The sequence below is a fragment of the Oreochromis niloticus genome, linkage group LG16 (genome assembly GCF_001858045.2).
Source record: "Oreochromis niloticus isolate F11D_XX linkage group LG16, O_niloticus_UMD_NMBU, whole genome shotgun sequence".
NCBI lineage: Eukaryota > Metazoa > Chordata > Actinopteri > Cichliformes > Cichlidae > Oreochromis > Oreochromis niloticus.
The window spans coordinates 22,852,867-22,879,639 of record NC_031987.2 but is presented as its reverse complement, the minus strand read 5'-3'; the positions used below and the strand labels follow the sequence as shown (position 1 = coordinate 22,879,639).

The window sequence follows — 26,773 nt, the reverse complement described above, 5'->3', positions numbered from 1 at the left end:
GTGCCACCCATCTTCAATATCCATCCACACCCTATTATGCAAGTCTTGTTTTTCCCTATCCTTCCTTCTTTTCCTCTCTCCTCTCCCTGGGAGCTGACATCTAGCATTTAAAAAAGCAACAAAAAAAAAACAACAACCAAAAAAAAAAAACGCCCATCTCTGAGGACCACCCCACCCAGCCGGCCGAGTGTCTGTTTGAGCACATGCTCTAATTACATATCATTGCTTGTTTGCTTGTACGTACTGTACATGCACGGGTGTGAGCCTTAATGTGTCTATCCCTTCTGCATGGAGTGAAAAGAAGCAACCTCTTTTTACAACCAACAGTTGCCCTGTGTACCGCTCAGACTTGGACAGAAACACCTACTGTAGGCTCGCATCCAGTGGTTGGCAGTAAAACCACACCCAGGGAGAAAACCAACAACACATCCAAGGCAAGGCCGGAGAGGTCTAACTCTCAGACTACCCCAGACTTTTGCTTCTTGACAGAGGGAAAGCTACCTGCACTGGAGGCTGTTAAACATGAACAAGGCGTTCAAGCTCTAAGCCTTATCTTCCCTCTGAAGGGGCAACATTTTTGCCCGAGAGGCCGTTCTGAAAGCATGGACACTGACAGCCTGCCTTCTCAGCAATGTGTTGACTAAAGACAGAGCAGAACACCTGCCAGATAACAAACCACACAGCTTGTCACTGAGCTTTCCCCCTCTAACATTTCAAAATCCTCAGTGCTAAATGTCAGTCTGTGTCATCCCTTATATCTGACCCAGGTGCAGCCAAAAAAACTTCTGTAATTGTTCCCAAAGAAAGCTGCGAGCGGTTTCTCTTTTCATACACCTCTTAGTAAGAACACATTGAAGCTTATTATGATTATAACCTATTTTAAGTGAGTTAACAGATTTAAAAGTAATATTTCTCAAAAGGTAGAGCCTAAGAACAGGTACCAGCACTTACAAACTCTTAAATATCCTATTAGAGGTTTCAACCAATCTGGTTTAGTATCTAGGTCACATGGTTCAGGTTAGTGGCCATCCTTCAGTCAGGCTGATCAGGAATCATCATGGCCACCAGTGGAGAAACACGCCAACAAGGTGGTAAGCCATTACATTTTTTAATACAATTGTAATTTTCAATAAAACAAAAACGTGATTTCCTAATTAAAACTCACTGGTGTAGAAGAAAAATTGACCTTAAAAAGTACGCAATTCAATTCAGAAACTTTTGAAATATATGTATCCCTGAGATACATTTTAATCTGAAAAACGTGGTAATACTAGCTGCAAACACAGAAATTGCATTATGAAAGTATTGCTTTATCTTTTCCTGCGGGGCATCGCAGGTAGCTCATTTTGTAGGAAAGAAAGAAAGCGATTAGATTGATCCACGCAAGACTTTCAGACTTTGAGCTCAGTGATAAAGGTGTTGAGAGATAGTTGCAGCGGTTTACACATTTGCCATAGATGTGAAAAGACCCCCAGTTCGAGACCGGGAGGAGTCTCAGGCTGGCGTACTCCTAGGGCCGGTTCCAACAGATAATCGAGAGGGTTGCGTCAGGAAAGGCGTCTGGTGTAAAATCGGTGCCAAATCAAACAAGTGGATATATTCGCTGTCGTGACCCCTTGGGAAATAAGGGAGCAGCTCAAAGTACCCCCCTCCCCACTGAGAGATAGCTCTACTGCAGAGGTAGAGGGTAAAAGTCCAAAAACCCTCAGTGGATTTGGGTTGTGGTAAGCCTACACAGTATTTGTAATGTAATGGCCAGGAGAAGCTAGAATATATAACTTCTCTTTATTGAATCTACCATTAAAATGTTTATCATTTTGACTTTGTTGCACCATAGGGCAACGTTTCCTTGCAAGTACGCCTCAGAACATGCAAAATACACCAAAAAAAGATGTGGGGCTAGAGTTTCACAGGGGCCCAGGCTGCTCAGTAAATATAAATGTAATAAAAAGGCAGTAGCACAAAACCTGAATCATAGTTGAACCTTTTGCAGTGTATCTTATTAAAATAATGACAGAGCTTTAATAGAAATCCCAACAGAACAAAGTTAGCTGTATAAATATAGAGCAAATTCAGAGAGCAGGGTCTCACCTTTGCCCTGGCTTTTGGCCTCATCCAGCAGAGGTAGCATGATGGCATTGTTGAGGCTGGAGGGTGATCGAACGGCAGTGGTGTACATGAGGGGCAGTGACTGTACCACAACTGGGATGCGGTGAACATGGCTGGCGAGCTTCCCGGCTCCCTGCAGGCTCAGAGGGCTGGATGGAGGCGGAGGCACAGAGTGCAGGATGTGCAAATATGGCTGACCTCTCACCCCAGTTCCCGGGGCAACCAGAGGGCCCGATGTGAGCACCGACGAGGCTGAGGTGATAACTGATGGAGAGGAGGAGGAGGAGGATGACGACGATAACGAAGACGGGGAGAAGGCGGATCTGAGGGGGGATGACGATGAAATCGTGGTGGCGGATGAAGAGGAGGGGCGGGGTTTGTTGATGGACAGGTCGACGGGCTCGGTCTGCGTGTGGAAGTGCAGGTCGTGGGCGAGCAGGTCTTCGGGAGGTTCCGGTTTAACTCTGCTGAGGAAAAAGGGGACGCCGTCCATCGCAGTGTAAGGGCGCACTTTGGGTGACTGTGGGCGTAAGAGAGACAGTGATGAGTTTAATGCCACAAAATACATTAACCTCAAAAGACAGAGTGTTTCTATAGCTGAAATCCAAGGTCTAATAGTTTTTGTGGAAATATTTGATATGAAACACAGATACAGAGCAAAATATTCATTTAAGAGTTCAGCTTCTCCCGTGAAACTGGCATGATGTCACGCACAGATTAAACGCACGAGTAAAGATAACGTCTCTAACACTCGCCTCCTTTCGCTCCCTCGTTCTCTTCTCCTGCCCTGGGTTGCACTCTCTCTTTTTCTCCTGTTTTCCATGACTCCCACACAAACGCAGCTCTCTTGGCTCCCCTTGTCTCTCTCTTAAATCTCCTTTGTGACGGTGAAAAAACATCATATGGGCTCAATTTCCTGACCGTCTCTCTCCGTCTCTCAGAAATGGGCCTCCTAAGGCCAATGCTGGTGGCTTAGCGTATCCCTCAACACATCTTTCACTTAACACCAAGCAGACTGTAACACAACCTCTCCATCTGTCTGCACGCGTTTCAGGAACCTGTTTACTTGGAAAAGATAATAGAGAACACACACGGTAGAAAAAGTGACGCTCGCCCTGCTACTATTTGCTTCTAAGGGCTCCCAAACTTTGGCCCCTTTACTTGATATCGCGGTCTTTGTTCTAATGTCAGATTAGCCGAGTTGCATGTGATGCGGCTGATCTCGGCTCACTCTGCTCAACGTGGGTGCTGCAAAGTGTGGTAAGCAGTGTTGATCCTCACAGTGGAGCCTTTCAGAGGCTGAGTCACAGTTAGTGCCATCAGGGAGCGAGCACGTCCAGGATTTTTTTTTTTTTTTTAAATAATCAAACAGGAAAAGCTCATTAAAATTAAAAGGAAAAAAAAAATTTCACTCCAATAGCAGCTGCAGGAGAAATGAAAAATGTTCTCTAATGTGGGTTTTCATGCTCACTTTTGTTTTCAGAGACTCGCATTTCTTTCTCCTTATGTAATGCTGACTGAGAGTCGATCTGCGGTGAATTACGAATTTTTCTGAGTGGTGTGTATGGGTGTTCTTTTATGTAGTAGCTTACTATTTTTACTCCAGACTTGTATACTTGTTTTCAGCCTACAGGAAGTGTTACAACCCCATGAATCAAAAAAAAAAAAAAAACTTCACGCAGCGTAACTCCTCCTCAGTTGGAAAACAAACCATGCCCCATGAAAAATGCTTTCTGATGAACTCTGGACCTCAGTGGGGTTCAGCTCAGAGTCACTGGTGTCGTGTCAAGATCCACAGTAAAATATGGTCTGGGTCATTACCCACCACCCATTTTAGGCATGAGCCTTCACAGCGTTTCGTTTGTGTTATTCGTCAGGGGTATTGCTTCACAAAAAAAATGCTCAATCACGCTGTTTATTAAGAAAATGGAAGACACGATCAGTTCTAGTGTACTGTGATAAAGCAAATATCAGTAAAGGCTTCAGTAGAAGCAACTTAGAGTGCTGCGAATCCACAGTGGCATGAGGCTGCCAGCACAGCAACAATGAGAGCGTCATACAGGTTCCCTTCTACCTTTTCTGTTACGACCGAACTTGTGGGCCTCATCGCAAAGAGGAAGCTGAAACTAGAGTTTACAAATAAGGTCTTGGTTTTTTGGTTAAAGAAATATGGTGCAGTGATGAAGTGCAAAAAAGAGTAAGAACACAAGAGAAGCTATGAGAGAGCCACAAACTCTATCAGCAAGAGCAGCGATCACTATCCGGGTGTGCATGTTTGAGACAATAAAGCCCGTGCACCACCGAGAGACTCCGACACTGCGGGGATGTTATGGGTCGCAGCAGCGTGCAACAACTTTTTTGATACTATTTGAGTATTCAACTGTTAGATTTGTAGCTAATTAAAGAGCCACTGGTGAGAAAGCGTAAACCAAACCAAACGGCTGATGATGTACATGTACAATAACAGTAAAGAGATTTTCTATTCTGTTCTATTCTAAAACACGTTTTTGGTACTTAGAGGGAAAGAAACGGAATACACTTGTAGTCTTAAACATGCTTCAGGCTACATTTATACGTACAAATGGATACATAAACCTATCATTTCTATTCAAACAACCTCAAGTGAGACGGATGACGCTTGCATTGCTTTGCTTAAAAAAAGTTAGACTCTGTTGAGTCTCCATGCTAGCAATGTCTAGATTTAAACAAGCACGTCCCTGCTTTAGGTTATTCAAATTCACATTTTACATTTTTCGTTTGTTTGTTTGATTTTTTTTAATGGTTGAATGTCTGCTATCTAGTGGCTATATCAGGAATTTACCCAGACAAAATTTTCTAAATAAATTTCACACAGAGTTAAACATTAACCGTCATCTCTACTTTGTCTTGCATCAGCCTGACGTAGCCTTTCTTGGCAGAGCCTCGGGCTACCATCTAGCTGCTTTTGCACATGGTCTCTCTGTGTTTCCATTTTTGTGTATAGAAAGCGAGTGTCACAGTCTGCCCGGAGCTATACCGCCTGTCGGCTTTGAAGCCGTTAGATTCACTGAGGCTAATCTCAGTGTTTTGAAAACAGTGTCTTTCTTAGTAAGTGTGTGTAGCCTGCTCCTAAAGTTATGTAGTATTAGCAGGTCTTCTTACCAGTTAAAGACATTGAAGTATCTCATGTGGTAATCGCAAGTGCAGACTGAATAATGTTATGAATAAAACAGATATGCTGCCCCAGTCCTAAATGTTGATTGTTTAGGACAATCAATGAAATTGAACTTTTCTGGCAACATCTTCCCCAGTGCTTTTTTAAAAGAGCAAAGAGTTTTCAACATAGCATTTCCAAACATACTAGTTTTCTTTTGAAAACAGAAATTGTTTCTATTTGTCACAATAAATATTTCAGAAAAAACAAAAGAAATTGGTTTAGACTTGAGGAAAAAAAACTATTGATGCTCACAAAGTAGAAGACCCATATAAAAAGTTATCACAACATTTCCTGGTGTTAAGAACAGAAATCAAAAGAAATTCAAAGAGTCACACAGGACAGAACAAGCCTGGTCGAAGTAAGAAGTTAAAGATTTCAAAGACTCTGAAAGAAAACTAGTGAGAGTTGGTGTGTAAAGACTCCAGAACGACTACCGAGGCACCAGTGAATGACTTAACCCAGTTGGGAGGGCAATAACTAGAAGCAGGCACAACAATGGACTGTGCAGGTCTAATGAGATGAAACTAGATCGCTTTGGCTACTTCCAACACGGCAACGACCCAAAACATACGTCGCTGCTGGTGAAGAACTACCTCCAGAAGACCAACGTGAGCATTATTGACTGGCCTGTGCAAAACCCTGACTTGAATTCTACTGAAAATCTGTGTGGTGAACTGAAGACCAGTGTCCATGCCAGAAGATAATCACATAACAGGCTGGGATTGCTCAGGAAACGTCAGAGAAACTTGTTGAAAACGACAACCAACGACTGCAGGCTGTTAACCAGCGAAAAAACAGGACACACATTGACTATTGACGTCAGAGGAGCTAATAATTTTGACCGGGTAGTTTGGCGTTGCATTGAATGTAAGCATCCAAAATAAGGCTAGGCTGTTTGGACAAGCTGTGTTAAAAATTCCTTGCTCTGTTTAACAGTACTTTGGAAATACTTCTGAACTAAAACTAAATTTTCATAGGGAGGTCTAATAATTCTGTCTGCATTTGTATATGTTTGTAATGACAGTGTACTTGGAAAGTGTCCTATAAACAAAGACTAGTTGGCGCTCTAACAATGACATTTCCTTTTTAAATAAAATACATATACACTGTTTCTTAAAAAAACTTTACTTATCTGTTAATTTATTTATAAAGTAGTTAAAAGTAACTTAAAGTACTAGATGGTAAGTGAGCAAATTGCACTACAATAAATAATCATATGGCATGAACTCAGCTTACAGCAAGACATCAAACATGCCACTTACAGAAAAGTATACTTGCAACACTATTACAACCCTATAAAAGTAAATCTACTGCTTTTTTTAGTCCATTGGTATTATACCCTTTGTTTCCATTCATTTGTGAGTTGCTGCCCTAATGTTGAGAAGTAAGAACTCTATTTAAAATTCTCTCGTCAAAATATTAGAACGGTCTATACATAAACAAAACATGCAGAAACGAAAGTTTTGCCTTTTTTTCTTCTTCTTCAAACACAATTCAACAGAAATGGAAAACTTAAGCCACCCCTACTCTCACTTTGACAGATACAAACCCACACATGCTTACAAACCTGACACACATACAGCAAGAGCCGCTCAACCTGCCTGCCTGCCTCCGTCCTCATGCCATTGTCTTTATTAGGGGATAATGGTTAGCGGGGCAGATTTTCCAGCCCCTTGCAGGCGAATTGTCTAACGAGACAGACCATTTCCAGCAAGCCCTTGGCCCCACGCCACCCAAATGAAGACCACATTTCTGCAGCAGCCTAAACTGTCTCTCTGCCTCTGCCATCTAAAGGGAAGCTCGGTCTGTTAGGGCAAGATTGGATCTTGGTGCACTTCAAAGCTGTGTGGGCTGCAGTGCTCACATCCTGTCTGTGACTGACATCATTACAAGGAGAATGATTTCAAACCCTAGGTATGAGGTAGCAGCGCAAGAGCCTAGCTCTCAAACCCTTAAGCCGCAGCTGAGGAAAGGACACCCAGAAAGTAACCACCTGCTGCCTCTGTGTCAATTCCTTAGATGTGGAGATTCAATTCTTATCAACACAAACCACCTCCACAGCCAAACAATTCTCTGCAAGGCCTCCGAGATAACCTGACGGGTTATCAGCAGCCCGTATTTTTCTCATCCATCACAGGTTAATGCTCCCAGATTCATCTCAACAGAAACTATTCCGTTATCCCACAAAGCGATCTTGGTGATTTATTAGAAAGCTAAAAATGTTATTGATAGGTTATGAATGGAAATCAATAATAAGTGAATTCTAATTCATCATGGCTACAAATATTAAGTGGTCTGCGCCCACTACACACACAGCTGTGGCAGCAACACAGAGCCCTTGTAACCTAGCAACAGCTTCACCATAACAAGACCACTTTATTTCTAGGTACGTCAGACCAGAGAGCACGGATACTGTATGTGGGCCATGAAAAGCTTATGTGAGGTGCCTCTGTTATACATAACATGATCAATACATTTAAATGAACTCATGAAAGTAAATTGTTCTATATAGCCGATTGGATAAAACAAACTTATTACAGATTTGCTGGTGGAATTTTTAAACCGCGCTCACATGGGCTTGTAGTGACAAGCTCTTACTCTGTGCAGAAACACCACGGAGGTGACATGGAGCTCTGTGAGAGAGCAGAGGCATGCAAAGGATACAACAAAGCAGCAGATGAAGCCGTAATAGTGTGTGCAGAGAAGGAGTGTGGCATGCTGTGTTGTTTGTCTGCCTGTATTAATGTGTGCATGTGTTTTTGTGAGAAACCCCAGAGGGAGGATAAAGGAAAATTGAGAGATGTCAAGAAGCAGGAACAGGCAGAGATAGATAAGATTTAGTTTCCCATGCAACCCTCCTCCTCCTCAGAGTAGTGACGAGGCTACATCTGCACAGCCCTCACCCACCCGTCCAGCCAGCCAGCCTGGACTCCGCTGGCTCCAGTCACCTCCCTAAAAGACCCCCAGTGCATTCCTGCTCCAGCTGTGGCTCTCTTCCTCTTGGTTCTTCTCTTCTCGTTTCTTACTACCATGCTCTCCGACCACTCCTCTAAGCCCCCACTCTGTCTCAGTCACTCACTTGCTTAGGCCTGGGAGTGATTATCAGCCCATTGCCGGGAGGAGGAAAGAAGGAAAGGAAAGCAGGAAAAAAAAAAAAGGAATTGTCTGGAAAACAACTGCTCTCTTACCCCTTGTTCCGATTCCAGGGGCTCGGCTTTGACTCGGACTGCAGGCATTCCGTCAAGCATTAACATCCTGTTTCTTAGCCTGCCTGTGAAGGAACACAGAGGAGGTGTAAGACGGGTGTTTTAGCATGACTAAGCAGGTCCCACACTCACTTATTCACACATGGACATCTACAATGTTGTCCTCACACCCACTGAGAAATAAACACATTTTAAATAGACATGAATTCATGTTTCAGAATCATCAGAAGCTGACACACACACACACAAAAAGACGCACACAAACTGTGTAAACTTAGCACGTGCACGCCGTGAGTCCCTCTTCTTTATAATAAAGATTTTCGAATTGCCTGGTGGGCTGCTGTGGGGCTAATAACACTTAATAATACTGAAAGAAATCCTCTTAAGACTTCAATAGAATACAAACACATGCTTTCATATACAGTTAATCAACAGCAAAGGCATGAACACAACCCGTCTTCAGAGTTTTCCTCTTTAGCCACTTATACAGAGAAAACAATGAGCGCCGTTTGAAGTTGTGGCACTTCTAAAGGTGTAATGTAATATTCATTAATTCACATTATTATTTGTAGCATTTCTTAAGATCCACGCATCCCTCTGCCTCTGAGCACGGTGCGTCTGTAAAGTGGGCAGCAGTGCCCGTCTCCTCAGCTCCGCACTGTGGCTTTAAGAGGGATACTCAGATGGAGCCAATGACAACAATGCATGTTCCGTATCCCTCAGCTTGGGCCCGACCTGAGGTAACCCTCCCTCTTATTATTTTAGCAGCAGTACATGGAGGAATGCAAGCAAGGCAAATAGACCCTAAACATCTCTATTACTCTCCACTGCTGGCACCAGCAGCGGGGTTTGTGGCCCAGTCCTCATAGTCAGCAGCACCACGGCAATCATGACCATTCTAATTCTGAGGAATAAAAGCTGAGGCAGTGATGAATGACATACATTATCTCTGTTTACCTTACGTCCTGGCCATCTAACCACACTAAACATATTGCATATCACACAAAATCCCTGTGGCCTGCTCAATTATTAAACGTTTGGGTTTTTTTACTCACCAAAGTATCCACTCAAGACAGCTATCGGAAAACATTTCTTATGCAAAAATTGTTTCAGCAAAAGTGTTTAATGCCAAGTATTGTTCCTCTACCTCTCAGATTCTCAAGCGAAAGGCTAATCCTGACTGTGTTTGTGAGTTGAGTGTGTGAGGGAGGCAGAGAAAGAGGGAGGATTTACTCCCTCAATCTGCAACCCCCCAGATCTCGCCTCACAGGTCTAAGTCCCTCAGGTACCCTGGCTGTGCTGCTATTGTATTGTTGTCCAGGATGTCCTTCGGCTTCAGGTCTTGGTAGGCCCAGATAGCGTTGCCATGGTAACGACTGGGCGGGTGGAGCTGCAGCCTCGGTCCAGCCTCAAGCCATGTGTTGAGGAGGAAAAGAAGAGAGGAGTGCACTAAGAGAGACAGAAAGTGAGGTTTTGTTTTCCCCGGGATGACCACCGTTATGGCAAATGCACTTTCTCCTCATTCACGAGAAAAAAAGAGAAAAAAAACCCCAAACCTATCCAGACAGAGACACTTAAGATAAAATCTTGATTTTCCCGAGGGGTTTGCTATTCTTACATCAAAAAGTTTTTTTTTTCCTTTTCCATTCATTTTTGTTCTCTGTGCTAAATGCTCACTCTATTGCTGATGGAAAAGCGAAACAATTAGAACACCTTTCGGTTTGTTTTGGCTCGGCCAGACAATCACACAGTTCTTGAAAGTAGCAACCTTTTCCCCGTGTACCTAAAGTCCATTTAATCCAGTGGGTTTGTGCACAGTACCTAATGAACTGGCCTGTAGAGGGATATTCAAAGGAAATCAATGGTCTCTGCGTTCCTTTGCTTGTGATGGTAATGACCAAAGAGCTAACGGCAGTCGGGGAGCCCTAACACTGAGTAATGAGATAACTGAGGGGTGTTGAGGAGTTCGTGTCGCACTCCTTTGACTGAAATCAAATGTCAATCGCTTTTGCTCGCACAAAAGAATCGTTTCTAACAGCTTGTGCTTGAAGATCAAAAAAAAAATCAAAAAGATTAAAGATAAGAACAAAGACTGAGTTGAAACTGAAAAGAATTTGTTGGTGGTGGTAAACCAATGCCTATCCAGTATCACTAAATTTGCTCTGCTGGCAGCAGGCTCAGGCAACCAGCAGTGCACTGTCCATCAGCGGTATGAGGCACTGTGTGTGGGAGATGGAGAGAGGGAGGAGTGGGGGGGCTTAGAAGGAAACAGGGTAGATTAAGATCACCTTTCCATTTGCTGCTCTCTGAAATGAAATGGCCATCCCAGGTGTGTGGGGGAGTTGGATGGAGAGAGGAGGGCAGTGGAGTGTTGAGGCATCTCATTTCTCCCTCCTACAAGCCCTCCTGTCCCCACCACAATCCCTCGGTGAAAAAAAAAAAAAGAAGGTAAAGGGAGCAGGTGAAGATTGATGTCAGTTCTAGCAGAAGAAATACAAGTATACCTATTTGTGAGTTTTCTGCTGTCTTTGTTTTATTGTTTGAATTTATTTGCATGCCTGTTAATGCGTTTAAGTGAATGAAGTGAAACTCCCACTGCACATCAACATCCATGACCTGAGGTTCACCATCTCCCAGTTCCTTGTTGTCGGCTATTGGCTGTGTACTCACTGAGGCAACAGCAAAAAGCTTGCAGGCTGCCTTAAAACTAAGTGTTAAAAATTAGAATAGACAAACTTCTCTAGAAAACATCAGACCTTGTGAGACCAAATGTTGACCTCATGCGCTCGTTTATTATACATGCACATTTCCTCACTGCATACAGAATCAAAAAAATCAAAAGGAAAGCACGTCAAATTAAAAACCACTGTGCCAGAAACAGCTCTGTGGCTTACTCTTGTCTTTTAGCTTTACACCTGTGCTACTAGCACGCTGCCAACACTGTGAATCAAATAATTTTTGAACTGTTCAGTGTTAATTAATGGAGTTTAACAAGGAAGTACTTGACTGGCAAAAAAAAAAATTATATTAAAAAAAAGGTGTATGTCGGTTGGTGGTGGACAACACTGTGACTTTGTGTAAGTGCTTGATACCGTCTCTGGGTGTTCACTCTCAGAGCACGGAAAAACATTTATTTTTTTATTTTTTTGTTCAAGTAAAAGTTGGGGCTTAAACAAGCTAATGAAACCAGATTTAGTATCTGGCTGTGTGCACCATCTCTACTTCCCTTCTCATCTTTTTCCTCTCATGTGGACATACTAGCATACACACACACCCACACACACACACACACACACAAATGCCACACACCCTGAAACACACTGCAACAGACGGGCCCCGCCAATGCTTTGTTCCCATGTCGAACGCCCAGAGCAACTGGGTGCATCTGTGTCACAGAGGCTGGACCTGCTGCCACGGGCTGGGATGGAAGAGGGATGGAAAAGGGTGAGAGGAAGGGAAGGGGTAATGAATAATTGGGAGTAGGGGATGGGGGGGGTTACATGAGGATGGATTTAGGAAGGTGATAGCTAAGGAAGAGATGGCGCGAGGGGGGGGCTTGTTGAAGAGCGCAGAGTTACTGGCAAGAGTAGTGGTTAGGAAAGCAATCACGGGGAGTTGAAGGGGTTGGAGGGGGTTGTTTCACGGGGAGGAGGAAGGGAGGGAGTCAGAGAAGCGAGAGAGGGGAGAGAGGGGATATGGACAGGAGCCAAGGCCCGGTCGAGCGCAAAGCACACGGTGCAAGAATGCCAACAGACCCCCCTCCCATCCAGTCCTCTACCAAAGGGAGGGGAGAACGAAAAAAGGGAGAGCAAGAAAGCAAAGCAAGAAATGCATTCAAAAATGTTGCAACCCACAAACAAATGCTTAACCAGCGCTATGGATAAAAGGGACAGAGCTGTAGTTGATGTGAAATAAGCATTTCCTGTGTTTTGCCCAGGCTGTCTGTTGCTGGTCTCTTTGCTGCAGCTCACTTCCCTGTTCTGTGCCCCTGGACACCCCAATGTGACACATTGGCCTGATAACCAACCTACGACTGTTAGCTCACTTGCACACTGCAGCACTTCCTCTCTTTCAAGTCAGCCAGTGCACAGAGGTTTTTGAAAAGCAGTAAAGAATTACCGTAACAATTTCTCAATAAAGAAGGTGAAATGAGGAAAAAAAAAACTTGCTAGACAAAGAGCGTTGGATGAGTGATACTTTTGCAGACACTGGGACATAAACGCTACTGATTTTGTTTGCTAGCAGAGTAGACAGAGCATCAGCCGAATCACAGCTGATTTTCAATCTCAGCCTGCTTCATGTTAAGCCGCGTCTGTTCATGACCTCATCTTGTTGAACTAATTCTGGTCTTGAGAGCTATGTGCATAGTTCCTTGCTGAGTTAGTACTTGAAGAGTAACTGCGCCCAGGAAAATTATGGCATTTTATGCGGTCAAGGGCTCAACAGATTTGAATCTTAAACCCAATCCGGTCAGTGATGCCCTACAAAGCTAAACGCCACATAAATAATGCAATTCAGACAGGACCACTTTAGTCAGAGAACTTCTTATTTCCATTTGCAGATGACTAAGTTATACTTGGCAGCTTGGCTCTGCTCTCAGGCCTCCCCAGCAAAAGACTTGAAGAGCACACCTCAATCCCATGCTCTTCTATATGCATAGATGGAAAACCCAAGCACTCTCAAAGGAAGAACACCAGCACAGGCGTCAGTGACACCAGATATGATGCTGATAAGTCAGACAGCAGGGCGGTTTCAATAAACCCATAGAGCTATTTGGGGAATGTACATAAAGAAAATCTTAGCTGTGTTTACTCATATTCATATCTGACAACAAACTGCATGGCTGGTAAAACATACAACTGACATGTCTACTTGGAACCTGGGTTTTCTCCAGGATGTCAAATGATAATTTGTGTGGGAATTAAGTGGAGTTTAAGGGATTCAGACACACAGTATCAGCTTATCCTCCATATTGCCTTCTGTGCCTGCTGGCGACTGTAAAAGACCACGAAAAAAAGCGTACTTTCTAGCAATGACTTAGTGACGCCTGATGCATTGATTTTTGCTGGGAGTGTGGGGGGGGCAGTCAACTCGTTCCTGCTTGCTACAATATAGCTGTTGATGACCAAAATGACCTTGAAGCCACCGGAAAATGTTCCCATGCTCCTGATTGGTAGTCTGCTGCTGTTTGTCACAGTGCGCAGCGGTCAAAGTTCAAATTAGTTGAACTCTCAGCGCGCTGCGGGTGAGCCACATCCTTGCTTTGGTCAGCATGCCAACAAGCCATCAGCGCAGTAACAAACCAGTGGTGCGCAGCGCAAACCATTTTAAACAATGGATTTCGCAGCGTCAATGTTCCATCATGTTTGAAAAACCCATTATGTTGATAGATGTGAAAAAAACTCCCTCAAGAGCCACAGAAGGGACATAACGATTACAAACAAATAAGGCAAATAACTGTTTTCAATATGATGAGTTAACTGAGATACGTTTGAAATTAGCAGAGTTCCCCTTTAAGGTCTCTCATGAAAAGGTACTTCCTATCTAAATAAAATCCCTTCACCAGACCGGAAAAGAGAAATACCATCAGTGTTGATGGTGTTTGTTGATTGTCCAAGGTAGGTATATGTGCTTAGGGTTCACGCCTGGATGTACTGTTTTGGACATGTTTTTTTTTTTTTAATCATTCCTGGCACTCTGTGAATGGTCTCAGAATTTCCATTTCAGAAGACGTATTTTCCTTGGCAAGAGCAGCAAGTGAAGTCTTTTGGATGCTTCTGGGACATTTTTGAACGGGGCTCAAGAGAGCAGAGTGCTACTACCTCCTTGCTCATAAAAGCATGGACTTCTCCGACTGCAGACAAGCACAATGGCAATAAACTACAGCTTATACACGCTACCCTTTTAAAAACAGAGAGAGAGAGGGGGGAAAAAAGTTCCCTTTAGGGTTAAAACCCCCTCAAAGATGCACTCAACTGATGCCTTTTACCTCAAAACACCCCGCCCATTTCCTCTCTGAATAAATCAGTTCCACAGAGGAAAAACACAGCTTGCTTTATGTACACAGTTATTAATAGACAGAACACACTCATCATGTGTTGGATGATTTATCTTTGGCACATATTGTGAAATTTGGGGAACTTATCAACTCCTTATCAATTTAAAGGAAAAACTCAGAGACAGGATGAATATATAATGACTTTAGAAATAAAAGGTAAATGGGCACATTAAGGTTGTCAGCAGCAACAAAACAGAGCAAATACGGAGGAGTCACCTAATGGCTAATCCTTGTATGATTATTCTTAAAATTAAGAGTAAAAGGGATATCACTGAGATGCTACCTATCAAAAAAAAATGATGTGTACAAAAAAAATTTCATAAAACTGAATACCAAATGAGACAACTTGGGTCCAGGGTGCACCCTGCCTCTCGCCCTATGGCAGCTGGGATAGGGTCCAGCCCCCACAAAACACTGAATTGGATTTTGGATGGTTGGATGGACGGATGTGTGGAAAATCAAATACAGAGTAGCCTGAGACAGCTCCAGAGATAGACACCCAAAGTATGTGAACAGGCTGACACCCTAGCAAAGGATGAGTATTGATTTCATTGATCCAGGTGTCAGAATGGTTACACCCAGCTTCAAGAAAAGCTCCAATTCGAAATTCCCCATAAAAGTCGAAGTGTTCCACACTAAATTAAAAAAAAAAAAAAAACCTGCGCTCTGGCGACTTTGTGTGGTGTAAAGTTAAAGAAGCAACAGCAGGAGCAACAAATTCACATGTTGGTGCTCACCGTTTGGAGTCAAAAAGCCAGTACTTGTGATATAAATCATTTTAAGACTTTAAATTAAATTATTAGAAATCAGTGTAATGACGTCTGAAATGATGGAAGCACTGCCGTGTGTGAGAGAGAGCCACAGAGCAGTTCACTCACAGTGTTCCTCCCTGAGCCAGGCAGCTCAGCACCTGAGAGGAAACCGGCTCCATTTATAGAGTGGATGCCCATGTAAATACACAAACAACACACACGCACAGAGTCACACACTAGTAAGGCCCACGGAAGTTCCCATATTCTGGTGAATTGCCCTTGGGTCCTTGCTATTTCTGCCAGGGGCAGGGGGATCCTGTGTCAGTAATCCTGTCATGATGAGGGGGATGAGGTCGCCGGATGCAGCTCAAGTACACTGCCTTCACCAGCACACACACACAGAGGCAGAATAATTTGTAATGATCACGACATACAGCAAGTCAGTTATGAGTGTGGTTACAATAACAAATCTGCGGTTCACAATAAAATGTCCTCAAGGTAATGAGAAGATGTCGCATACCGGCGCTGACACATGCTTTATTTAATCAAGTGAAACTTATCAAATTAAACCAAAGAGTCGACAGACCAAAGCAAGTTGCACAAGTAATAACACTTTAGCCAGATATTTCCCTAGTGTCGCTTGTTTAATGAGTCAAATGGTCAAAATATGGTTACAACAGGACAAAAGGGAAATCTTTTATCTTTTTTTTTTTTCGGTGACTTTTTTCATTGTGAAAGATCCCCACCTCCACCGTTACCACCTCCGTCCCTTCTAGGTCTTGTGAAACTGTGGGAAATGAAGAAGCTGTTTATTCTGAGAGGAAACACTCAAAGCGAAAAGAAGAGTCGGTCGCTGTCTGGTTTGTCTGTGTCTCTGTCTCAAATGCACTTCTTATAAAGCTGACTTCCTGAGCCCCTTTTCTGATCTACAATCTGGCTCGCAGACACTCACAAACCTCGTGACCTCTGCCTGCACCCACCGTGAACCATATTTATCTTAGATTCAGAGGCAGACACGCATGCACATAAACTCTGCAGCTCTGCCCATGAAAGAAGAATATGGATGCCCATTCAACACAAACAGCCACCCACACACACCTACAGTGTATGCACACACAAGCCGTGCACAAATACACACACACTCCTCCACATTGCTCCAGAGAGAGGTAAACAGAAGAGTCTGACATCCTCTTGCATCATGTGCCTCAAATGCAGCAGAGAAACAGCTAAACAAGCTGTGACCGTGACAGCGCTAAAGTGAGGTGGCATTACTCAAGCGAGCTCCGACTCCCAAGTCAAAGCAATTTGTGACACCATTCTAGACTATTTATGTCCAATTGAAGGTCATTTTGATGAAATCGTGAGAAAGAATAAGTTAAATGTTCAGTATGAAAGCTGGATCGAGTTTGGTGCTAAGGAAACCACAAACAGACACCACAAAACAGCTCCTAAAGAGATAGTTTACTATGAGGTCTTCTTGCTTCAGCATAATCCGCTGACCTCTCAGAAACACCGTACACACACATACACACTCACTCACCTCAGTAAATGCAGCACGGTCAGTGGCTGTGCATCTAAAATAGCCTCTGACACAAAAACCTCACTTGTACCAAAGGAGGGGGAGGTGGAGCCAAGCAAACCAGGGTAAACGTGTGGAGCACTTGGCTTAGCCTTTCAGGAAGATACTCTAATATTCTGCGTATGTTTATACCACCATACGGCTAACCTGTACACGAGAGTGAGATACTGTGAGGCTGGTTAACTGCAGTGGATCAATACAAGATGCACTTGGTGCCTCTCTACCAGTCTCTTATTTACTTTCAGTTCACAGGTCCTTGGTTGAGGTGACCACACTGCGGTACTTACTAATCATCTCAAAAAGACCGAACAGCATCGCGGGCACATTTCTGTACGGCATTCACCATGAATAAAAAATGAAAAACCGGTGAATATATTTTTAGTGATGCTTTACAGTGGGAGGCCGCCATAGAAGGGAAATATAAAGCGTTCTCACAGTGTTGTAAAGGTGTTAAGCAAGTGAACCTTGTGGTATTTTGCCATTTCTCAGCGCTCGTGAAGAAGTTATAGCTGCTTTCAACATGTTGAAAATGAGTGTACGGGTGAAACCCTGCTCTAATTTCCCACACTGAACTAATGGATTAGTTCAGTACCCTCACAAAAAAGCAACAAAAAAAAAAATTCTTTTTCCATCAACTCTACCACCACTAACCACCCACATGTTTACCACCCCCACCCCCTCTCACCTGCCGGAAGGGATGCCAGCACACTCCGACCCTAATGGCGAATTCTTTGTGTAGGCTACTGTCTCTCATCCCCTAGGCTCTGATAGCGTATGTGTGTGTACTTGTGTTCCAACATGTATGTCTGAATGTGATTCCCCTTCCCCCAACATATGCACTGTGTACATACTGCTCACAATGGCCTGTCTTCCGAATGCATCACAGCACACGTGCACTCACGTGCACTCTCAAAGATCGACCTAGATGTTGTACAATAACTGTACAATGCAAGCATGCCAAGGAAGCAATACAGTGACTCATCTACTACTGTATCTACTGTAAACAACTCATGTAGAAATAATATCATCTCAAACACTGAAACACACTCTTATTTTTTTTTTTTCACTTGTCTTCCTTTGCCCTTTTTTCTCACTCGCCATCTCTTCCATCCAAACAGCGGCCTGCATGCAGGCATATATGCGAGCGCACGGGCAATTTTCTCATGGCTTTTTTTTAATAGCCTTTGCAGAGTCCTCCTGATGCAGCATCACAAAGTGTCTCCACTATCTAACCCTACTTTGTGCTGACACAACCAAATCCACCCCAACGCACAGCACATGGAAATTGACAATAACGGACCAAGCAAAACATTCCAACACACTGACACTTATTACATCAAATGTGCGCAGCTATTTTCGCTCACCGAGTTTTTCCCCTTGGTTTGACCCATTCCAGCTCTCCAATACCACTCAATAAAAGCCAGCAGCTGTGTTTACCTCTATTACTCATCTACTCACGCCTTCACTTCGATTACTGCTCCTCTCTTTTTAAGCCGACGCTGTGCCATGTTGATACCTGGCTGAAGCAGCTAATTGAGTAGAGCTATGGCCTGTAGTAGGAGCCTAAATTCAGCTGTGTGGAAATGCCACAGCCCTCCAAATGGATTCCACATGCTGTTTACATAATTTCCTTTCCTAACAGTTGACCTACAGTACAACTGAAAACAAAGTTCACAGTGATCCACGCAGCATCCTTACACAGGTCTGCAGAAACCATCTGCATGGGGGATAGAGAGAAGTAACTCCCAAAAGATTCTGTGAAGGGGAAAGTCTCAGAAATGATCCAAAACAGACTGAAAATGCTGACTTTGAATACTCTCCCATCCTTCTTTCTTGGCTTCCTTCCTTTTCTTCTCCCCTCCTTTAACCAGCCATATTTGGCTAAAATCAATCGCACGCTAGTTTGAAAGAGGAAACGTCATCGCCTATAGACGGGCCTTCCACTGACATACCTTTCTATCCTAGCCATGGAAACATGTCGAGCAACCTCAAATCAGAGTCTGGGGGCAAGCTCTGCAACATGAGTCACTTCCAGTAAGCAGTGAGTGTGCTGCTCTAGCGATTGTGTCATTACTCAAAAGGAAAAAAAAAAAAAAAAACTTGGATCAATACACCGGTCAGACATCATTTGAAAAAATCTGCCTGTCTTAATACGTTTTTTGCTCTATCAAAATAAAAACTTGGTTCCCCACGATAGCTTTAACAATAGGAGACTCCTTATAAGTATACAACCAGGGATGAGGTTAATGCTTAAAATGATGTTGGACAAGCTGGGATCTTTCATGTTAGATCGTAGATCCTTCTGATTTTTTTTTCTTCACTATTTATACTATCAACCTCAGAGTCCCTGGCTGTTGCACAATACTTTCCGTGCTTTCTCTCTCCCTCTCTCTATCTCTCTCTCTCTCACCCCTCTCTTTCTGCTCACTAAACACACATGCTCTTGCACTCTGTGTACACCCTTAACTTAATTTGGTAAACAAACGGGGGCTGGACACTCGGGTCGAAGGTTGAATCCACAAGAGAATGTGCAAAGGGAAAGAACATTTTGTCATTTCTAGGATTATGAAATACCAGTACAGGGACTTCAGCTCACTAACATCACCTACAAATATTTCCTTTTGTTTTTTAATTTCACTCACAGTAAGTTCACGACAGCCACCGCTGGATGAACAACGAGGCGGCACAACGATTCCTTTCTCTCTCTTTTAATTGAGTCAGCTTTTGCGTTTTCTTTTTTGGCTCACATGATAGTGTGACGTAAGAACGTGCCAACATATCCTGGATTGAGAGCTCGAGAGATGAGAAGCAATTTTCGGAAACTGGATCTGTATGTTGTATATTGGGTCCGTACCCTAACCTCGCTTATTTTCCTCTCACCCTGGCCTTGGATTACAGTAGAGACCCACATTAATCCAGCCACATAGTGCGCTGCAGTCTATCTGCAATCAGTGCTGATACACTCCATAACACCCACTTGGATCAATGAGCAGTCAGTCAATATGGCAGCAGTTAACCCAGCTTATTAGACCTAATCCAGGAAATTTCATCTTCTTGAATCCAAATTTGAGCCTATGTGTTGTTAGCATGAACAAACCAGAGCGAGGCACATCTTCCTGAAAGATTTGATCTGTCAACAAGCAGCCAATTTGTGCGTCCTGATACGTGGCTGACAGAGGTTGCCTTTAAAGGGGGAAATCCTGCGGAGCAATTAAATATCCTGGGCAGAGCGGTGTTGATAGACAGATAGAGTCTATCCGTTGGTGATTGGCTTTTTAATTGAGTCCCCCCCACCTGTACCGATCCTTATCGTAAGCCCTTGGACCATGTCTTGGGGTGGGGGTTGAGCTACTGAAGGAATCAGATTGGCAGCAGCAGCTTGATACAGTTGTGAAGGAAAACAGCAAGACGCGTGAGATATCAAATCGTTCGTGTCAGTGTTGGTATAGTCCGTGCGCTCTAAAGATTTGCATTCTATTTGTGACAGCAGCGGTGGGTTTCAGGGGTTGGGTGCGCTCAAAAGTAGGCACAGGTACGCTAAAGAATACCATTTATAAATGCAAATATTTAACCTGACATGTTGAGCATTTTAATCAGCTGCCTCTCCAGTGTGTCTTTCACCTCATGGATGGGCTCCAACTGTAGTTGGTAGTAATGTAGTGACACATGCAGCAGTCTCCAAATACTGCAGGTCTCAGTAAAAGTGGCTCTCCAACTTACAGTGGATCTCCAGATCTCCCCACACTACTATGGGCAGCTGCCATCCAAGATGATGCGCGGGATGAGAGCAAAGCAGCTGAATAATTTTGCCAACACAGCAATGTGGCCAGTAAACCAGCAAAGCATGAGACAGGAAGGATGGGGCTAGGTGGTTAGTAACAACTGAACCTTTAAAATAAGAGCGAGATGATTGTCCACTTGCACAATAATGATGTATATCGTCCTTTCAGACAGACGATACGAATCACAAAAATGCTAAAATGAGTCATGAGACATTAAAATATCTGTACAGCCTGCCGATGTCTATGTAAAGTCTATTTGTTGGAAAACCTGATGCTTTAAGCAAAAAACTAGAAAATAAAAAAATAAGGAAACACCCCAAAACAAAATAAGTCAATTTTCAAAGCATTCTGCAAGTTGCAAGAATTATGCTTGCTGACCTTCAGAAGCAAATGTCAAAGATTATTAAAAAAAAGTATATACAGCGACGGGTGGATGGATGATTAAAGTAAATTTGGACTTTGAACACTGAAGACAGGTGTCTGTTCCCAGTATTTTTAAGAGACAACCACTGCCATCATTGTTCTTGAACTCTTAGTTATTACTATAAACAGGGCATTGAAGAGACACCAATATATCCACTGTAATCATTTTTCCAGCTAGTTTCATGGAGAACCAGGTGATCTCCAGATCATAGACTGGACTTAATTACAGTCCTTGCTTTTCACCTGCCGGGGTCTCCAGTCCATCAAAGGTCTAACAAAAAGACCCTAACAACCATTAACACTCACACTCACGTGTACAACCGACTTTGAAATCAGCACTTATAAAGCATCTTTTTGGACTGTGGGAAGATACAGAGCATTGGGAGAAAACCCATGAAGTCACAGACAGAACATGCAAAGTCGAGATAGAAAGGACACCGACAGGTTCAAGCCCAAATTTTCTTGCTGTGACGCAAAACTGCTAAACAGTCATTTTGAACCCAAACCATGACCTTTAACTAACCCACTCATTTTTTTCTAGCTAAACATTCATCCTCACAGTAAGCCACAAACAGCAACATCCTTTCGATACATGCAACCAGCTAGAGCAAGTTGCATGTTGCTCTAGTGGACGTGGGTAAACATTAAAAAAAACATACACTAACTGGTCAACATTTCATTTTTTTTGTTACTGCGATCTGAATGTCTGAATTAAGTCACAAGGAAGACTGACCTGTTTATCATGTAAAGTGACCTTTACATGATAAACATTCAGACAGGTCATTTAACTCTTCTGTTATCATCCAAATGTACTAAAGTTCATTTGAACTGTTCTCAGTTCACCGCATTATTATATGCTACACTGAAGTGAGTAGTGTTGTCAGCGAAGTTAATACTTTAGCAGTCAATGAAGTCATTTTTACAGAAATATAGGCTCTAACTGTGCTTCAGCAAGAAGATGATCTTGATTAAGACAATATATCACATGCACTGTGCAGGCTTCCCTTACATGCAGGCAGCAGTAGCATGATCAAATACAGAATGTACAAAGGCTTCTAGCATCAACAGCAAAGTGGGCATGTGATGGAGACTTGGGGACCTGGACTGAAAAGTCTCTGTTTTCCTCAGTCCACACTAAAACACAGTGCTTGAATTTTCTACACTGCTTCATAATCCAGGCGTACTGTGAACACTGGGTAAAGACACAGCAAAAGTTATGCATTTTAAAATGTTAACCTGTTATTGTGGCCATTGCCTCAGGGATAATCCAGCTTAAAGACTTTCTGTTGAAGACCTGTTCATACATACACTGAACCCCCTAATTACAGCTACATTATCTAGTGCTAACAATGGCACTCCGACCACAGATGGGGTTCACTGCTACAGTAATTAACCTTAAAGAGTTTATTTTCAAATTTCTTTCCAGATCATAAATACTGTTATCACAAATAAGCCTTCAGATCCGTGACATTCCAGACTTACGTGATTCTGATGGTCAAGACGTGCAGATATTTATGTGTTGTAAAGAGACGCTTTCAGGCATCTAATGTGATTCTTCACCGTTTACACAGTGTTGAAAGTCTGCTCTACATGTGTGATATCAGCCTGCTTATTCGTGCACAGGCAGAAGGCCTTATTGTACATGGATTTAAGTGATACTTTAAATGGGCACTAATCTCCCTCGCTCAACACCCAGGAGCTGCAGGGGGTCTCATCCACACACATACTCACACATATATATGCCCACACCTCCCCTTCCTCTCTCTCTCTTACATACATATATGTATATATATACATATTATATATATACATATATATATTTGTGTGTGTGTGTGTGTATAGAGAGAGAGAGAGAGAGAGAGAGAGAGAGAGAGAGACCCCACTTATAAACACATACAAATACCCTATGGCTGACACATAGTTAAAGGCAAGGTAGGGCCTCTCCACATCGCTAGGGTAAAGTCACAGAGGTCAGTGCTTAGTTTCCACATCAAACCCAGGAGCAGAGGCCAGAGTCTCTACCACCCCCATCCCCGCCACCACCTTTCTCTCTCCTTCCCTCCCACTCTCTCCACACACACACACCCTCCTCCTCCTCCTCCTCCTCCCCCTCTCTGGATGTACAAATGCCTTTGCTGTCAGCTCTGCCCTGGTCCCCTGTAATTGAAAATAACAGCCAAGGGCCAGCCCCCGGCCACTCTCCCCAGCCTGGTGGCTCTCTGCCCCTGTGACAGCCACCCATCAATACCAATGACTATTACCCTGGAAGTGAGAGCGCTGGCGATGACATCCAAGACACCACCCCTGCAACACTCCCACACACACACACTCATATATACACACACACCCGAGTGTCCTTCCTCCGCTATCCAACCCTCCTAATGTTTAACCCATTCCTAACAGCCTCGTTCCTCTGTTTCTAAGCTGCTACAGTAGACAAACAAGCCCGTCTCTCTCTTTCACACACAGACACACACACACCATAACGCTGCACACAAATGCACACCCACACGCACACAACTCTCTTAAGACATGCACGAAACTCTGACAAGCAGCAAACTTTTTTTTCCACTGAGAAGTGCCGAGAGTTTTTGCAGCGCAGTCACACTCACATCCCCCACTAAGACATTCAGTCAGTGTTATTCTACAACACTCCTTCACTGATAAGCGGATATGTTTGAAGTTGCATTGGACTTGTGAGAGATAAGAGACTTGAAACACAAGAGGTGCCCGCGCTGCAAAAGTGTGGATGCTCCCCATGTCCCCGGTTGTCCCGAGTATATAAAAATCAGTTCTCCTTTTTTTGCTATTAATTGACACTGACAATAAAGAGTTGTCCCGTCAGCTACATGCGGGGTCTCTTGTCTCCCCCCCACTACCTTCTCTACTGTCAAACACCAAACACAATACTATAGGTGATCTGAGTTGTCATCTGCTTTGATAGAGCAATGACAGCTGAACGAAACGCACTGAACACAAGCACAAAGCCCGGCAACGTGACAAATGAAGCACATAGCAGCAGCCAGCAGAGGAACAGGACAAGAAAATTGCACAGACCTTGTCAGAAGCTGCAGAGCCGTGGAGACTAGGAGACTGTTTTCCTTTCTACAGTCCTCTCTGTCTCGTCTCCTCCTCTCCTCTTCTCTCCTCTCACTCTGCGCGTATGTACGTGTGTATGTGTGTGTGAGTGAGTGTGTGTGCGATAATGTGTGTGAGTGTGAGTGAGTGTATGTGAGTGAGCAGCTCCCTCCCCTTCTGCCTCTCAGCTGCTCGGCTCAGGCAGTTCTCAGGAAATGAATGAGAGCGCACAGAGAACTGTTGTACTTGCAAATGACTTACCCCGAGTCACATGATCCGCTAAATGTAGGGTGGGCCGGTGGGTGGAGGCTTCATAAGCAAAAGGGAAGACAATATACTCTAAGCTTTAACAGCATGCATCGAATTACATGGGGCCCCTCCGGGGAGGTTTCCGACGCGTCCGCTCTAAACCAGTCCAAACTCCCTCCAGTGCACACCTCCCGGAGCGCAGCGGAGAGCCCTGGGCTGGGGTGAGCACCGGAGCACCTCCCCGTTTAAAGGGGACGGAAACGAAGGGGGTAACAGTGCATTAGTTCAACTTGTTTTATTCGCAATGCATCAGTTTGGGTTGTGATAATTAAAAGGACAAAGTTTTTACACGCGCGTCTAGTAATTACACCCACGGATACAGTAATTATAAATACAAAAATACAAACATTTGTGGTCAGTGAACCGATTTGTGAATAGAAAAACGAACTAGTGAACATTTAGTTTAATTTTAAATCTCATCCAAGACGAAGGAAAAACAGAATATTTCGTTCTTTTCTGAATCAGTGACGATCAGTGTCTCAAGGGAATAACTGGCAGATTAATTCATGAACACGAACATTTATTGATGCAAAAATGACTTCAATCCTTAATCTTCATAAATCAGAATTGTGACTGAAAAAATATTGCAGTGTAGAATACTTTTCATTAAATTTCATTTCATTTATCATTAAAGCATATGTCGTATTATTTATTTATTTTTTTATTGTACTTACTACTTATACTTATTGCATTTATTGCACTTATTTGCATAATAAAGCCTAAAAATCAATAAAAAAAATCAAATAATATATATAGAGAGCGACAGAGAGAGAGACAGAGAGAGAGTATTATATTGGGAAGGTGTCTATCTCTTATTATTATTGCTTTGAATGATCACCGGTATTGATTACTTCTATGATTTATTCATTAACAGTTTAATGTCAGAAAATAGTAATTAATGCTTAATTAATGCTTCCCTAATATATATAGAGAGAGAAATGATATTTATATTTTTGCTTATTGAAATAATCAGAATAAATTAATACATGAAGTGACCATCCAGATTATTAAAGCTAATTTTTTTGTTTATTTGAGTATCACTTTATCAAATCAATGTTCCACTTTAACCAACTGAATTCATAAAATCTCACAAGATATGTGCACGCACAGTGTAAGACTGTTTTAATAGCACCCCTGTTTGCCTCGTCTTTTGGGGATTATACTATCTGCAAGTAAAACACAAAAGGCATTTCTGCCCTCGCTTAAAGTGAAAAGATTTGGATAACATGCAGGAATATAATAAGTGGCTAAGCCACTGTAGCCACGTCAGTTTTGCTTTTGGTATAACTGGGCTTAATGAAAGGTATCTCTGTGGTATGAGCGGCTGATGCTCATACCCCTCAGACCCACTCCCCTGAGAGCTCTAATTAAGGTAAAGGAAGCAGACTCATCTGCATGGCTGATGGCGCTCATGCCACTTTACATGGTGCCAGCTTTATCGTGGAGCTGACTGAAAGAGCCAGAGATGATAAAGAATGAGAGAGAGAGAGATGAAAAAAAGACTCTTTACTTTAGTACAGTGATCCAACTGCAACCCACTTAATATTCATTCTGTTTCACTTCAGATACTGTATGTCCTCTGTTTGCAATCAGTGGAGGATAAAATGGCTGGATGGATATGAGAGGATGGAATGAAATGGATGGAGAGAAAGAAAGACTGGACTAATAAGGTTGAGTAGGCTGGATAGAGGGATGGCTTGGGTATGCTATATGGGTGAATTCTGTGGCTGTCTCAATAGGAGGGGCACTAGCCATCCAATAGTAGGAGGGGTTGGTGGAATGAATAAAGAGAGATGGGATGGTGTGGCACTGATGTAAAATGTAACCGTATATAATCTCAGGCTGCAGACCTGCTCTTCTTATCTCTGCAATGACTTTTTCCATCAGTTGTACAAGTGCTTTATATGTTCTTATCCAGAGATTATACAGCCTATTGAAATCATGGTTAAACCTGTTGGGGTTGATGCTATTTTTACTTAAAGTACCCTAATGAATATAAGTAACTTACAATGTCTTTAGTGTTGTCAAAAAGCATATCTACCTATCAATTATACAGTAGTCTAGTTACATACTTTCTGACATTCAAACAGTATAAGCATGTGAAACCCATCCATGTATGGTTAAACCATTAAGTATTGTGTCTTTTTCTGGATAACAGAAATGACACGCTGTTATCCAGAAACCCAACTGGGAAATTATCAAGTTTGAACATATGGTTGTATTTAAGGTCAATGCAACAAGTGCTGCAAAACACAACTAAAATCCCTCTAGTGTCAGACTA

At 43.0% G+C, this 26,773-nt stretch overlaps 1 protein-coding gene across 4 annotated transcripts in view; it reads right to left on the bottom strand.

Annotated features, from left to right (window-relative positions):
* klf12b (Kruppel like factor 12b) overlaps positions 1–24,612 on the bottom strand; it is a 38,699-nt gene extending 14,087 nt beyond the window's left edge. The window contains exons 1-3 of one of the 4 annotated variants that reach the window (XM_003451616.5): positions 24,445–24,612; positions 8,494–8,576; positions 2,092–2,629 (exon numbers count right to left, since the gene is read on the bottom strand). In XM_003451616.5, the coding sequence (XP_003451664.1) occupies positions 2,092–2,629; positions 8,494–8,559 (604 nt within the window). In that variant the 5' untranslated portion in view covers positions 8,560–8,576; positions 24,445–24,612. The other 3 variants (XM_005475446.4, XM_019352543.2, XM_005475447.4) reach the window with 3 other exon arrangements.
* Between the last annotated feature and the right edge of the window lie 2,161 nt (positions 24,613–26,773).